The following is a 15886-nucleotide window of genomic DNA, read 5'->3' on the forward strand; positions in this document are numbered from 1 at the left end:
TCTAAGGCCAACAAACTTTGGATTGTGGGACCGCATAAAACATTTTCCCCATTTTCATTCATTGCAGACAGGAGAAAGTTCAGGCTTTGGATTCTCATTTTCAATAAACCTTAGCCCTCTTATGTACTAGCTGTAGGACCCTGGATCTCAGTTTCCTTAGCTATAAAATTGGGGTGCCCACCTCATAGTACTGTTGGGAAGGTTAAGTGAAATCACCCTGTGAAGCACCATGCACAGTTCTAGGTACAGAGTGAGAGTTCAATAAGTTGGCTTTCTTTCCCTTTCTCCTTCCTCTCTAAATGAAGCTCAGTTGCTCCCATTTTTAGTGTATGTGGGTGGAAATGGGGTAGAGGAGGACCTTGCAGACTCATTAGGACAGAAGGCATGAGTCAGGGCTGTGCAACATCCAGGGATGGAACAGAGACACTCCTCCCCCCACCCAATCATCCTCATCCAGGTCCCTGGGGTCTTGACTGGCAGTGGGTCCCATATGGTCAGCGAAAGCAGGCTCCGTTAGTACCTTTCTCACCACATTCGGAGAGGAGTGCTGGATGGCACTGTCCAGTGGGGGAACACTGTGAGGAGTTTCTTCCCCAGATGCCTGGGGCAAGTTAGCAGCAGTATTCTTGTCAAGAGGGAGAATTGGCTTTGGGCCTTCAGATGCTGGGGACTCATCTGTAGCCTGGAGAAGAAAATAAGAACTTGGGTGGGTTTTACCGCAAGGAGTAGCAGCAGCAGCAAAGGCTAATGCCTACCCTGCACTGCCCATTGTTACCACCTACACATTGTGAACTGCTTGAAATTTTTTCAGAAAGAAAGTTAGTCTTATCTAAATTCTTCCTAATATCACAATCTTAGGATAGAACACAAACCAAGAATTATGAGCTAACTCTGTCATAGTCACCTTAGCAATCATAACAGTTTTGACTTACATTTAAAGAGTTTATGGTCCTCTATAAACCCTAGACCCTTCTCTGTCATCATAAGGATTATTCCATATCCCCTCAAAGGAACTGAGCCTCAGAGGAAGACATTTGAAGCATGATCTGAAGCTGTCAGTGCTGAAGCATAAATGTGAGGCCTTGTATTTTGTAATAAAGTAAAAGTCTGTAGAGCTGCTTTGAAGATATAAATGTGGTTACATGTTTAAAGGAGACACCACTATGAAAAAAGTGAGAGGGGAGGAGGAAGGGGCTGGAACAGGAAGCTCTGGGAACAAAGAAAAGCAAGAGTTAGGGATGAAGATGTGGAGTGCTGCAAAAATCCCAGAGACACAAACTGCACCTCTTCAATTGTCTTTTAGCTGAGAAAAGAGAGGAGCAGCCTTCATAATCCCCCTAGGGAGAGAACAAGGCCTCCTCTGTGGCATTTCAGTCAGCAGGCCTGGATCCAAGTCTTGGCTCTACCACTCAACGATTTATGATCTCTAGGCAAACTGCTTGCCCTCTCTGACCTCCACTTCTGCACCTAGAAAAACAGATGGTAATGCCTACATAACAACATTGTTGATAGGACAAATGACATAGTGTATATAAAACATTCCTAGCTTAGTAGGCTTGGAATAAACTCTAAGTCTCTATCTGTTCAGTGTTATGAAGTTGCTGCCCACTAGCACGTAGGGCACATCCTCACTGCCCTTCGCCCCGTCTGGGATACACAAGTTACAGCAAGGCAAGTGAGGTTACAAAGGTAAGAGACAGCCTCCCTTCTGCCCTGGCACTAGCTAGAATCCAGCACAGCTCAGGAAGTTCCATTCATGGACAAGGTCCCTAGTGTCACCCAGGAGGACAGGACTAAGCCAGGCCACTCTGGACAGTATCAAGCCCAGATCTATGTTGGGGCTAAGTACTCTGTTCTCTGGAGCTTTCCGGAGATGGGAGGTGGAGCCTGGTGCAGTCTTGAATTGTGAGGGCTGAGTTCAAGGCCACCCTAAAATGAAGAAACTGTGCTCTTGTGTCACCCTGTGATTGGGAGGCTGTGTTTCCTGCACTGTCCTAGGGAGAGTGTGTGTTCCAGGCCACCCTGAGGCTCACCTGCACTGTGTCCTCCTGGCTCTGGGACTGGACGGGCGCCGGCTGCCTCACAATGTAGTTGATCTGCCCCACGATGGTTTGCTGAAGATGCTGAGGCGATTTGGTCTGACTCAGCTGCAGGCTGGGCTGTTGAGCCTGAAGGAGAAGCTCCAAGTCCTTCTGCATTTCCTCCAGCTCAAACTTGTGGTGCGTTATGTCCACATTCTGGGAACAGGCAGGCCCAGGAGGGCTCTCGTGCTGACTAGAAGCCAGATGCTGGGATGGAGGGAGAGGTGGGGGTGGCTGCTGTTGGGGCGGAGGGGGCGGTGGCGGCGGCTGCTGCTGAAAGTGGCTGAGCTTCAGCTTCTGGTGGTGGCCCAACTGCACCTGGACAGAGGGTGTCTGAAAGGTGGGCGGGGCGTGGGCTCCTTGCTGAACATCCTGCGGGGGGACGATGCACACGGGCTGGGAAGTCAGCTGCTGCCCCAGCCGCTGGGATATGCTCTCTTGCTCTGCAGGAGGCTGGGTTTCCAGCCAGGGTTGAAGTAGCTTTGGTGGATGAGGACGGCAGTGCAGTTCTTTTTCCCTGGGCAGCAGCGGGGAGCACTGCAGTGACCTCAGCTGTTGGGGCACCGTCTCAGAGGGCTGCCTAAAGCTGTGGGCTGGGTGTATGCTGGGTGGCGGGACCTGGCCTTTGAGGGAGGGCGAGACTGGGGAGCAATGGGAGCAGCACACAGATGAGGAACACAGTGCTGGAGACTGGAACCTGTGTGAGGGATGGCTGAGAGTCTCCTGCTGAGCCCCTGGGGACTGGTGGCTTTGATAAAAAGATGACGGTCCCTGTAAGCTTCCATAAGCAGGAGTATCTGCCGGGGATAGCTGTCCACCCTCAGTAGTTATACAGCCTAAAAATTCAAAATAGAGAGTGTTTCCAAAGGTAATCTGCAGCTGTTCCCCCTCTACTACCTCCCACTCCTGGGACCGAAGGATAGCATTCAAAAATACTTGTACCAGATGCAGAGATTAAGAAATTCAACCCCTGATCCCCAAGACTCAGTCTAGAATGCTTCCAGCAATAGGACCTATATAGACCTGCTTTTGGGGCCTGGGACACTTAGAAATTAGCTCAGCTTTTACCAGATGCTCAGTCCTGACTCTGTTTGTATCCCACTAGAGAAACCGTGGGCTCCCTCAAAGAGCACCTACTTCTTTTTTAACAGAATAGCCCAAGAGAGACTCAGACCAAAAAAAATCAACACTGGGGGAGAAGAAGGAGTGTGCTGGAAAGTGGCAAAGGAGATTCATCCCCAGGACAAATGAGCAAGTCTTCAAATATGGTTCTGGGGAACTGTGTGTTGGGCAAGTAGGATGGAAGAGAGTGGGGAAGCTCTAACACCAGGGTCAATGCCAGGCGCCAGTGCTGCTGACTGAGGCCCCTGGGCCCTCATGCATGAGTAGATGATATCTATTGCTGTTTCAGGCTAATGGCTCCTTCAGCTCATCTGAGGCTTATTTAGGGGAAGACCAAGTGTCTTGAGGGCAGGAGGTGTGTTTTATTCACCTTTGGTCACTTGGTGGCCAGGGTGGGGCCTGACTCAGAGCAGGTGCTCACCAAAGGTCTGTTGAATTAAATCAAAATGGTAAGGGAAGCAAAAAATAAACCTAAATATATCATTTATCACTCTGTTAAGTTCAAAACATTTTCACTGAGAATAACAGCCCAGGTGAAGGTAGCAGTTGGCCATTAGTTTAACAAACCTACCATTAGGTTGTCAACACAGGCACAACTTCAAGTTGTCTACAGTCTGCCTAAAGACTGAATGCCAGCAAGTTATTGCAGCAGGGAAGAAAAATGCACAAGGTCATGAATTATCTGCTTATATCTCAACTCCAAAGGACATGTGTGACATTGTCTGCCTGTCTCCTCTCTGTGTCGCTGAAATATCTCTGTTTGTGCCCACACACATGTGCACTGCCATACAGCACTCTGGAGAGTAGGGCCACTGTCTTGTCTCCTCTTCTAGCAATGAAAACAAGGGAACAGGGACATTCATGCAGAATAGGAAGCTCAGATTTCAACTGGTCCTGTTACAAAAGTCCTGTATTGCCATTGCTATTTAAGCTACCAACTCTCCCCACCCACACCCCAACCCTACCCTCATCACCCCCAGAAAAAGGTTTGCTGAATGACTCCATGACCACTGGCAGTCTCAGGGAGTGCTTTCTCTTGGGCATATGCTGATCTACCCAGTAAGCTAAGCAGATGGTCTATATGTGTTCTTAGCAATCATGCACAGGCCCACAGAGTAGGCCCTGGGCTCACCAAGGGAAGCCAGCTGCTTGGTCCAGAAGTTAGGCTCCCAAGTGAATCTGATACTCCAAGGGGAACCAGGGTCTGTGTTACAGTTGGTCTCCAGCAATCGCTGCATCTGAAACACAATCTGACAACAGCACCAAAGGTCATTTCTTTGGGCATCTTGTGCCTGAATGACAAGGCCCTCTCCCTCACTCTTTGGACAGGTTGAAGGGCCAAAGTCATGGCTGTTTAGCCTGTGGGCCTCCCCCATATGCTTGCTTATTTCCTTACACCTTAGTATCTTCACATTCCTCCGCTTTCCCCCACCCCTACTGATCCCCTTCTTCTTACTGAGGCTTATGGAAAGCCTACATTCTTATCTCTTCCAGGCCTCAAGTGATTTTAATTCTCCCTCAGAATATCACTTGCCTGGCAGCCTCTCAAGAGTGTTCCTTTCATTCTACCATAATCTCACATGAAAAGCCAATGGGGGCAGACATTCTCTGAGTTCCCCATAGCTGTCCTTCCATCCACTTGTAAAACTCCATTACATCCTAGTCAACTGCCCTCTTCCTCCCTCATCCCTTTCATCTATCTCCTATCAGTAACTCTCCCATTTATCTAGGACTTTGGCAAGTATCCAACTACCCTGCCAACATCTAGTTAACCAATGTCCTAATCAACATCTTGGCCTCTTACTTCCTTGATCTCTTTAATGTAAATCACCTTCACCTCTCTTTTCAGTTCAGTCACCATATCTAGACCATTTTCATCATCTAGAACCATTCTACCTATGAGACCTTAAACTCCAACAACCTACCCCCTGATCGTAACCAGCTCTCACTCTTTCTGAGTATGCTCTTCAGCCTCACTGAACTCCCCAAGCCCTGCTCCCGCAGTCCATAGGGCCGTCCCAGCTTCCCATCATTTTCAGTAACAATGTCACTAGTGCCCTAGTTCCCTTCCCATCCCCAGTGTCTGACCTTGGGTCAATCCAGCCATCCCAAAGCCATGTTATCTGGGGTCGCTACACTGATCATTACCCTCAGGGGTACCCTTCAGTCCTTCTTCTTGTCACTTCCTATCTTGTCAGCTTCCTCTTCCATGGTCCTTAATGACTATCTAAAATTTTTACTTCTCTCCTCAATGTCATTTACCCAATGCCTAACCCTCTCATTATCACCTCCTACTTCACAGAGGGTGAAAAAAACCATAAAAGACAAATTCCCTCAAACTTGTAACCCTCCTATCTCCAAACTTAACTACATTATATTGACACCTTCCTGTCCTCCCATCTCAGAGGAAAGGAGTGCCTCTTGTTTAAGGTCAACAAGTTCACTCTAGATCCCACTTCTTTCTGCCCTTCCAGTATGCTTCCTCTACCACACATCTCTTCTACCTTCAACCACTTCTCCCAAATAAACATGTGCAAATGTCTTCCTTACTTTAAAAAAGTATCCCAACCCTGTCTCCTTCTCAAGCTACCTTCTTATTTCCCTTCTTTTCACTTCTGTCTCTACTTCCTCACCTCCCATCCTCAGCTTCCTCATTCTAGCTTTTGACCCTTCTACTTTGCGGGAATGTCTTTCAGAAGATTACCAGGGACCTCCTGATTCCCAGATCTCAAGGCTTTGCTCCACTACTCATGCCCTTTCACCTATGTAGCAATGATAACACTGATTACTTAAAATTTGAAACTCTGTTAATTTCTGTGCACCACACTCTCCTATTTCTCCTCTCACCTCTGATGCTTGCTTCTCATCTCTTTCACTCATCTTCTTCCTCTGTCTATGTGAAAATGACGGCATTTCCCTGGGCTCCAGATTTGTTCTTCTCTTCTTCCTTCACACACTCTTCCAATATCACTGATATCCCAGTGACTCCCACATCTCTCTCTCTCTCTCTAACCCTGACTTTTCTTCTGACTTCCGGACCCATCTATCAAAACAGATTTGGGACAGCTCCCTTTAGATGCCCTATAGGCACCTTCGCTTCAACATATCCAAATATAAACCCCATCAACATCCTTCAAAATTCTTGCTTCTTTTCCTGGGGATCACCACCCTCCCAAGCCCAACACTTCAATGTCATCCTCAACTCCTCCTTTCCTTTTAGGCCCCACTTAAACCCAATAACTTCCTATGGAATGTTCAGCACACTGCTAGTATTAATGCCTGGATCCATGACCTAAGACAGAACTACAGAACTTCCCAGCTGAGTTGCTTGGAGGAAGGCAGGTCTATTCCAGCACCTGGATCCTTTGCACTGTGGGGTTTGGTCAAAGATGGTTTTCACTTACTAACCCAAAGTCAGTGATTGAGGAGTGGGAGTTCTTCTTACCAGCTCTTTGCTGAAAAGGAAAGGGATGCTGGTTTTGCTGCAGACAGCCCAATTAATGAAATTCTGCACATGCTCAAACTGACGGTTGAGAACCATGATGCTCTGTAACTGCTGCTCCAGCTTCCGCTTCCTTTCATTAGTAATGCCCTGGTTATGAAGAGAGAAGACAGAGTCCCTGATCCTGTTCTTGGACTGCAGGCCACATGCCTGGGAAGTCTGGTGGTCTGTGTGTATCAGTGTAAACACAGATGGAATCAGATGAAACTGCACCCCTGAGAGGAGGACATGGGCTGCTGAGGGATGGAGGGAGGGGGGGAGGGAGGGAGGGAGACAGGGTAGGTAGATTTTATAGTACAAACATGGAATGGCTAATAAATGAATGAGGAAATGAATGAATGTCTGCATCTCTTGGGCATAGCTTGTTTCATGTCTCTTTCAAGGCTATAACCCTGCATAGTCCAGGAAGGCAGTTGCCTTACTGCCACAGCATTAATGGAGTTGGATCTGATTCTCTAGCCCTTAATGAGCCAACTTCCCAAAATTAGACTGGACATTTTAGGATACAGGGAGCAGCAGAGAGCTATGGAAACGACACATCTGAATTGTAGCCCAGGCACCTCTGAGCCCTGAGACAAGGTTGCTCTGTGCCTGGTTTCTGCCCCAGGGAGAGAACAGAACCCATCCATCTGCTCACATATACCTCCAGCTCCTCTAGGAGCCCATTGGCCTGTTTGTTCAGCTCGTTCATCAGAACCATCTTGGCCATTTTGATCTGGTTTTCCACCTTCCTGTGCTGATGCTTCACCTCAAAAATCCTGTAAACAACAGGATGAGACAGAGCATGGTGAGCCCTTCCCCCCAGGAAGGCCTGGGCCTACAGACAGCAAATGTAAGAGCCTACAGTGTGGAGGCTGCCTACTGAGATCAGGGCCCACCAGGTACCAAATGTAAAGAAACAAGAACCTTCCTCCACCACCCATCCCACTCTTTGTACAATCCAGCCCACTTGATCTAAGTGGGACAATGGCCCAAAGTTCAACGCAGTTTTCTCTAGGTAAACTGCAGGGCCACGCCCAGGTCAACCCAGTAGCTCACCAGTTCACACAGCACTAGAGGCAGGACAGAGGGAGTGAGTACAGATAGGACTTCATGTAACCTGTTGTTTTATTAAAAGGGGGAATACTCCACTAAACAGCGTCATGCAGTAAAAAGAGCATAGGTAAAGACAGAAAGTAGACTAATGGTTGCCAAGGGCTGGGGATGTTGCAGGGTGAATGGGGAGTGACTACTAATGTGTATGGAGTTTCTTTTTCGGGTGATAAAAAGGGTCTTTCAAAAGTAGACAGTAGGGGACTTCCCTGGTGGCGCAGTGGTTAAGAATCCACCTGCCAATGCAGGGGACAAGGGTTTGAGCCCTGGCCCGGGAAGATCCCACATGCCGCGGAGCAACTAAGCCCGTGCACCACAACTACTGAGCCCGTGTACCTAGAGCCTGTGCTCTGCAAAAAGAGAAGCCACCGCAGTGAGAAGCCCACACACCACAACAAAGAGTAGCCCCTGCTCCCCACAACTAGAGAAAGCCCATGCGCAGCAATGAAGACCCAACACAGCTAAAAATAAATAAATAAATATACTTATATATTAAAAAAAAAAAACGTAAACAGTAATAATGGTTGTATAACTCTATCAATATGCACAAAAAACCTCACTGAATTGTACATTTTAAAAGGGCAATTTTATGGTATATAAATTATATATAAAGTCATTAAAGCCATTTTAAAAAGCCATTAAAAAAAAACAAACATGGGCTTTGAAGCCACATAGACCTAGCTTTCAAACCCAGCTCAGTCTCTGACTAGCTGTGTGATCTCAGACAAGTCACCTAACCTCTCTGAACCTTAGCCTCCCCATCAGTAGAATGGTGATAACCCCAACTCAAAGAATTATAAGAATTGATCAAAATGATGCATGCATGATGCCCAACGCAGTGCCTGTCGTGATGATCTCTCAGTACATACTTATTTCTCTTTCCACAGAAAATACTGATGATTTCATGTCATGTGTAGGTTTATATGGAAAACACTGGGAAAGGGGTGATAAAGGGTAGATTGCCACTGACTTGTACCCACATTATAAGCAGCACTCTTTTCCCCAATATCTACTCTGTGCCCTTGTTCTTAAGCACCTACCTTTGGCTAGTTCATGGCCACTTTCAGAAGGCATGTACTTTAGCCCAGGCTCACTGTGATCATCCTGACCTAGCTTGGCCCCATTCACCAAGTGATGACCCAAAACCCCCTTCCTGGCCCTGAGACCTCTAAGGCCAGGACATATGCCAATGTCTGCATGTCTTCCTCATAAGTACTCCATCCTAGTACTGTGACCCAGGATGAGAGGGAACAGGGCATTTCCAGGGCTGGCAAGGGGCTAGCCAATGTTACCTGTCCTCAATTTGCTTTGCAGATGTCTGTAGACTAGATTTCTTATGCGCCACCTGTGTAGTCACACTTTCCAGAAGCATCCTCTGGTTTTGCAAAACTTCTTCAAGATGTCTACACCTAGAGTAGGAGGCAGAGAAAAAGCTGAGGAGGACTGAGTCTTACCCTGAGCATGCCAGCCAAGCGAGAATCCCCACAGTGCACTGTCTCAGCCAGGTCCACGGAGGCTGGGGTTACACATAGTGAGTCAGAGACTCTTGGCCCTTCAGGCCTTCTCCAGAGAAAGCCCACAACAGGAACAGGGAAAAACTTCAGCCCAGGGGCTGAAGGTTGGCTTGAGCAGGGAGAGGATTTTGATGTACTGGGAGCCCAGCGCTCTCATAGGTAGAGAGTCCAGAGCCCTCCCAGTTCCCCTTTGGGCAGCCAGCCGGCCCCACCTGTGTTCTTTGTGTTCCACCGTGAGGCAGCTATGGCATGTGAGCACATCACAGGTCTCGCAGAATAGCTTGAGCACCTCCTGTGTGTGTAGAGGACAGTACAAGGCGAAGTCTCCAGAACCACCATTCACTCCTGCCAGAGAAGATGGAGAGTGTGGGCTTCTCTTGCTCAGGAAAACCTCTTAGTTAAGTTCCACTGAGCAGCCCTCAGCCCTCTATGGACACAGGGAAGACACAGAGCTTGGAGGGAAGGTGGTGCAAAGTAAGAGAGGCCTCTCTCTGGGCCAGTGAGGTTCCAGGAACACAAGGAGGAAGGCAGGCTTAGACTGGCTGGATTTGCCCAGCTGTCCAGAAATAACTGGCCATCAAGCCCCAGGCATCCCACCCCCTGGTGAGCCTGAGGAAGGTGCTTGCTACCTGCTGCACATGGATCTCCTGCAGAATAGTGAGTCCTCTAAAACTCAACCTAAACCTCCTCATTAACCAGGATTCTGTTATGGTGAGGCTGAAACAAGCTACCCAGCCTTGCCAGGCTCCAGACCAGATCACATGGGTCATGAACTTTGGTTCCTGTCTGACGAAGGTTAAAACCCTTCTCACAGTTCAAGGGCCTTGAGAAAAGACTTTCAAGAAGACTGTCACTTAAAACAGATGGTGCTGGATGGATAAATGGACAAACCCTGATCCAGGCTGTTGAATTAATCAAGTAACTAAACAGAAGTGAGGGTTGCTTGCTTGAAACAGAGGTAAAAGATAGGGAACTCAATTAGCTTCCGTGGTAATTCAAGATTATTCCTCCCTGCACCACCTCACCCACCCTCACCCACTCCCCCTCCGCCCCCCCAGCAGGGAGAGCCTAGAGTGAGCTTACATTGTGATGTGACTCTGCAGGGGACAGCTTTCCTTCAGGAAAGGCTCTGAGACCACCCCTACCCTCCCCCCCAGCAGGGAAACGAGGTCAGAGAGCTATTCTCCAAAGATTCTATGGTTCGGTACAACTTAAGGGCATGTGAGCTAGTGGAGAGGGTGAGGAGTGATACCTGGAGATCCCTTCTGGGTCCGGGGAAAGAGTGGGCCCCCAGGGGCAGGGCCATGCCGGTGCTCCTCCGTGCAGGAGCTGCACAGCCAGCGGTTGCAGTAGGTACAGAGGATGTGTGCCGCCCTCTTCTCCTTGCACTCGGAGCAGTTCTAGAGGTAGAGAGTTCTGGAATTACTGACAGTATCTTCATCATTTGGGCCTGCTTGTATGAGTGGTAAATACTCTAGGGACTGGGGTCCTGCAGGGCTGTTCCTCCACTATTTTGGAGTGCAGTCAATTCTGGAGAGCTGCCTGGGAGTGACATGCAGGGGCGTGTGAAGGAAAGCACCCTTTGTGACTAAGAGTACTGCCCTCAGGAGCTATTCACACAAGTCCTGTGCTGAAGCTGAGGATACGCAGATGAATAAGGCAAGGATCTGCTCTCAAGGTACACACAGCCTGGACGGGGTGGCAGACATTCAGTGGGTAATGCTGTGATGAAAGGATGCACCAAGTGCTAAGGAAGCAAAGCGAGGTTTCCAGGAGTTCCATCTAGGAGTGGCCAGGACAGGTTCCATAAACAGGTGACATTTGAGTTGGATACTGAATGACAAGTAGAAGTTCACCAGGCAGACAAGGGAGGAAAATGGAAAGCACAGGCGAAAGCAAAAACTTCAACGTGCCTATGGAGAGGAAGAAGCTGCAGCTGTATGAGTACACAAAAAGATGATCATATACAGCCAGGAAAAAGTAAGATGGACCAACTCTCAGAGCTGTGTTTCCACTGCTGCGGCTTGCCAGGACCAAGAGTCCCTAGCCTTCTTCTAGTACAAATGTTCATTCATTTGGTCAGCAAATATCATGCAGGGCTGATATAAAAGGTGGAGAAGAAGAAAAATTAGTCTGTCTGTGCCTGAATAATACAGGCAACCAAACTGATGTGGATTCTGACAGCTTTGTCCTCACACTGGGATCTGACAAACCCACAGCAAGAAAAAGAAAAAAGAGGAGAAATACAAGTTTTACTAACCAAACTATGAATTCCTTGAGGGTAGAGACATGGGTCTCTGTCTTCCTAGCACCCAGAACAGGCCCTGGCATATCAGACATTCAGTAAGAATTTAATACAGGTGCAAGTAAGTAAAATGGCAAATGAATAAAATGTAGTGGCAAGGATACCCCAGTGGAGAAAGGAACAGAAGGGATACCAGTCAGTAAGTGATGTGAAATTTCAGAAACTCAGGCATTAGTCGTTAAATATAAGCATAATTGATGAACCCATTTAACCCAGGCTGGTGCATGAGTTTCAACTCAGTGCGCCGGGGTGGGTGGAGGGTGGGGAATAAAAGCTCAGTACCCATAGTTTTCAGTAAGAGCTATACGAGACAGAAAACACCCCAATTTTGCTTCCCCAACTGAAACATTTTGATTCTCTTCTGGATAGAAGTATGGATGGATGGATAGATGGATGGATGGATGGTTGGATGGATGGATGGATGGATGGATGGATGGATGGATGGATGGATGGATGATTAGGCAAACTGGTGGAAGGTAACAAGTCAGATGGAGTGATGGTTGGACAGACAGACTTATGGACAGGGGTCCCATAGATTTCTGAACAGGATCAGCTGTTTCTTTGCTTGTCCTGACTTACCCTGGCCATCTTGGATTGCTCAGAAGAAAAGCACTGCAGCAAAAAAATGTTCAGTTACATCCCTGGTAAGGTATACTCGCTTACACCCAGGACAGGAGATGAGCTCTGGGAGAAGGTGGGAAAGATAGCAAAGTCAGGGCAACACTGCAGATTATACATAACATAGGACCTAGACACAAGGCTTTCTAATACACAACACCAAGGTATGTACCAATACCACTTGTGCCAAAATGAAATATGTTTGATGCCATAGCCTGCACTTACCGTCTAGGTACTCTGGACATGAACATCCTATTAGCAGCCTGCCCTACAGAACTTCCCACATCCTCATCTTTGCCTGATGCTACATTCCTTTCCTCCCTACAAGCCATGTTACTACAGGCCCAACCCTGCTCCAGTTCTGATAATCAGGTGCCTTCCTGCTGCTCCCACTCTGCATTCCACAGTCCTGAGAGCCTAGTTCCCACTACTGGCTAAGTTCAAAGGGGTCAGTTTAGCCCAGGGCACAGCTCCAGCCATTTACATTACTGTGTAGTAGAATTACTTTAAAGACCTCAAAGCTAGAGCTTCCAAGAAGGTTCTAGCCAGAGAAAGGCAAGGACTCCCTGCCTGCTCATCTAGGAGGTATTTTTCTCTTGTTACAACCAATACCAATTGGTCTGCCTCTGGGGCTCAAAGAGGTTTTGCTGGGCCTTCTCCATGCAGTCCATGTTGGGTGCACCACATATATGTATGTTTCACCCATGAACATGAACATCTTGTCCTACTCCCCTCTCCCCAGAGAAATGCAGCCGTCTCCAACACATTCAGCAGCATGGTGGACTCCTGAACTATATAAGCAGCATGACACTGCCACCCTGGAGATTGTAGTACTTCAGGTCCACCCCACTGGCACTCAGCTCACTGGGTACAAGGAGATGAGCTTCCTGAGGAGGGCCAGGTGCCTGCGCCCAGGGATGAGGACAACCTGAAAAGGGGCTGGCCATGCCAGTGCATGCAGCAATACCACCACAGTCTTCTCTGCCCCATATCACCAAAATGATACAATGGCAGTTGCTCTAGACTTGCAGGCAGACAAACTTAAGCCCAAACACCAGGTCTACCACTCAGCGACCTTGGCTGGGCAAGTCACTTAATCTCACTTAACTCCTCTGTGCCCCAGTTTCTTCATATGTAAAATAGAAAGGAAAAACAAGAGTTGCTATGAGGACTGAATTAAACAATACTTGAGAATTCACATGATCCTCCATGAATGTTGACTTTGAATTCAAAAGATTTCTCATATCCCATTCATGGTAGGGCAATAACCTCAATTATCAACTCTCCCAGGTGATGAAAGTCAGATAGTCTGAGAGAGAGACTGAAAAAGTGGTCACAAATTCTTCTCCTCCCTGTGTCCATGCCTTGCAATCCTATCCATTAAAAGTGGAGTCTTCTCTATCCTTTGAAGCTAGGCTGCCCTCATGACCTGCTTTGGCCAACAGAATGCAGCAAAAATGACACTGAATAAGTTCTAAGCCTAGACCTCAAGTGGCTTTATATGACTCTGCTCTCGCTCTCAGAACTCTAAGACTGCCACGTGAACAACCCCAGGTTAGATTGCTGGAAGATGAGAAAACATGTGGAGAGAGGCCTCAGTTGTCTCAGGTGTCCCACCTGCAGCCGTCACAAACCAGGTAGCCCCAACTGACCCACCAGCTGAACACAGACATGGGTAAGCACAGCAGAGATTAGCCCAGCCCAGCCCAGCCCAGAAGAACTACCCAGAGCATCCCAGCCCAAACCCTCAATCTATAGAATCATAAATAAAGCTTGGTTGTTGTTTTAACCACTAAGTTTTGGAGTGGCTTTTTATGCAGCAAAAGCTAACTGATATATTCTGGAAAAATCAAAATCTACAAAATCATGCAAAATAATATTTTAGTACTCTTCTTTCCCCCACCTACCACTCCGCTCCCCTGCCCCCCAAAAAAACCCTCCCCTAGCCTCCAAGAGTCATGGACTTTAACGACAGAACTGGATCTGCAATCTCCTAGATACTCTCCTGCCTGTCAAGAACAGTGGCCACGATTACTGAGCTTGTGCGTCTGGAGCCTGTGCTCCGCAACAAGAGAGGCCGCGATAGTGAGAGGCCCGCACACCGCGATGAAGAGTGGCCCCCGCTTGCCACAACTAGAGAAAGCCCTCGCACAGAAACGAAGACCCAACACAGCCATAAATAAATAAATAAATAAATAAACAAATAAATAAACAAACAGTGGCCAGAGGTGGAGAAGGATGCTCTCTACAGGTGGCATCACCCAGGGGCATCACGTGACTGTCCCTCCCTACCACCTGGCTGCCCAGGGAAGATCCTCCTCATCTACTCCCAGGTCAGAAATGCTGTTCTAATTGGTGAAAATAATTTCCACAAGGCTTCCGACTCCCTGGTACCAGATGCTCAAACATTTGTCATAGTCACACAGCCTCATTATCATCATGAGAAAAAGAGAAATAACTGAATAGATCAGACAAGGCCCCATCACACATCCTGTATCTCCCCTGGCCTTAAGGACCAAAACCCTCAGCCTGTCACTCAAGGCCCTTTCCAAGTTGGCCTTAACTCTCTCTAGTCTCATCTCTAGCTTCACCTGCCACACACCCTATGTCCTTGCCATGCCAAATACCTCTGCTATCCCTAAATGCACCAAACCTTTGCATAGCTCTATGTTTGTGAAAGTACTGTTCCCTCTCCCTAAAATACTCTGTCTTGTTGCCCCACTCCTTTTCAGATAAACTCCTATTCTTCCTTCCAAACTTCTTCAAATGTTCTACTTTTGAGAAGCAGGGTTGATTTCCCTTAGGAAGAGTTAATTATTCCCTCTTTGGGGTTCCCACAGCATCCTGAACATCCTTCTAGTAAAACAAATATCACATTGCATTTTAACTATCTGTTCATATGCCTACATACAAAAATAATCCACAATTGACACTAAAAGATATTGCATGATTTTTGTTTCTTGTGGGTTTTAGTATTCCACGTGTGTTCCTTACACTCACAGCCAATGAAAGTAGTCAAAAGCCATTTGGAAGTTTTCGGGGTGGTGGAAAAAACCAGCCCAGGAAAATAAAGGAATCAGGTCTGATCCAGAGCAGAGGTGTGCGGCTTGGGAAAGGCTGTGAACTGGAAGATGTGGGTTCCAGGCCCAGGACTGTCACTAACTGTGCAACCTTAGGTAAGTGACCCCTTTTCTCTGAACTGTACTTTCTACATCCTTAAATGAGGGGAATGGGAATAGAAGGGAAGTATGGATTATCCAACCCTCCTCCTCTGCCTACTGCAACCAGGCTTCAGAAATATTCCCCTGGGCAAGATGGGAAGGGACAGACAACCACCTTTGTCAGCAAGTCAGGGACAGGCTTGTGGCTGAGGGCGGCCTGGATCTAAGACCTCCTCCAGTCTGAACAGGGGCTGCTGCAGCAGACAGCAGGGCTGGAGAACCATGGCGGTGATACACACAGGTACCAGGGCAACTATGGGGACCAGAGTGGACACAGAGGACATGGGCTCTCTTTGTGTCACAACTTTTGCCCAGAAATTCTTATCTTCCCTCAGAAGGTCCCTAACCCCCATCGAGCTGTGTCAACCTTGAGCTCTTTGTTTTTTAAAGAGGGTTCCCCATTTTTCAATGAGGATACCAAAACAAAGTTT

General features: G+C 47.7%; 1 protein-coding gene across 2 annotated transcripts in view; it reads right to left on the minus strand.

Moving 5' to 3' along the window:
- Positions 1-12265, minus strand: part of TRIM66 (tripartite motif containing 66) — a 32527-nt gene extending 20262 nt beyond the window's left edge. Inside the window, exons 1-9 of one of the 2 annotated variants that reach the window (XM_061201417.1) lie at positions 12196-12265; positions 10564-10711; positions 9524-9656; positions 9090-9206; positions 7349-7463; positions 6649-6795; positions 4336-4453; positions 2034-2917; positions 521-682 (exon numbers count right to left, since the gene is read on the minus strand). In XM_061201417.1, coding sequence (XP_061057400.1) covers positions 521-682; positions 2034-2917; positions 4336-4453; positions 6649-6795; positions 7349-7463; positions 9090-9206; positions 9524-9656; positions 10564-10711; positions 12196-12204 — 1833 coding nt within the window. In that variant the 5' untranslated portion in view covers positions 12205-12265. The remainder of the gene's footprint in view (positions 1-520; positions 683-2033; positions 2918-4335; positions 4454-6648; positions 6796-7348; positions 7464-9089; positions 9207-9523; positions 9657-10563; positions 10712-12195) is intronic. The other variant, XM_061201418.1, reaches the window with a different exon arrangement.
- Between the last annotated feature and the right edge of the window lie 3621 nt (positions 12266-15886).

This window comes from Eubalaena glacialis, chromosome 10 (assembly GCF_028564815.1).
Source record: "Eubalaena glacialis isolate mEubGla1 chromosome 10, mEubGla1.1.hap2.+ XY, whole genome shotgun sequence".
In the NCBI taxonomy this organism is placed as follows: domain Eukaryota; kingdom Metazoa; phylum Chordata; class Mammalia; order Artiodactyla; family Balaenidae; genus Eubalaena; species Eubalaena glacialis.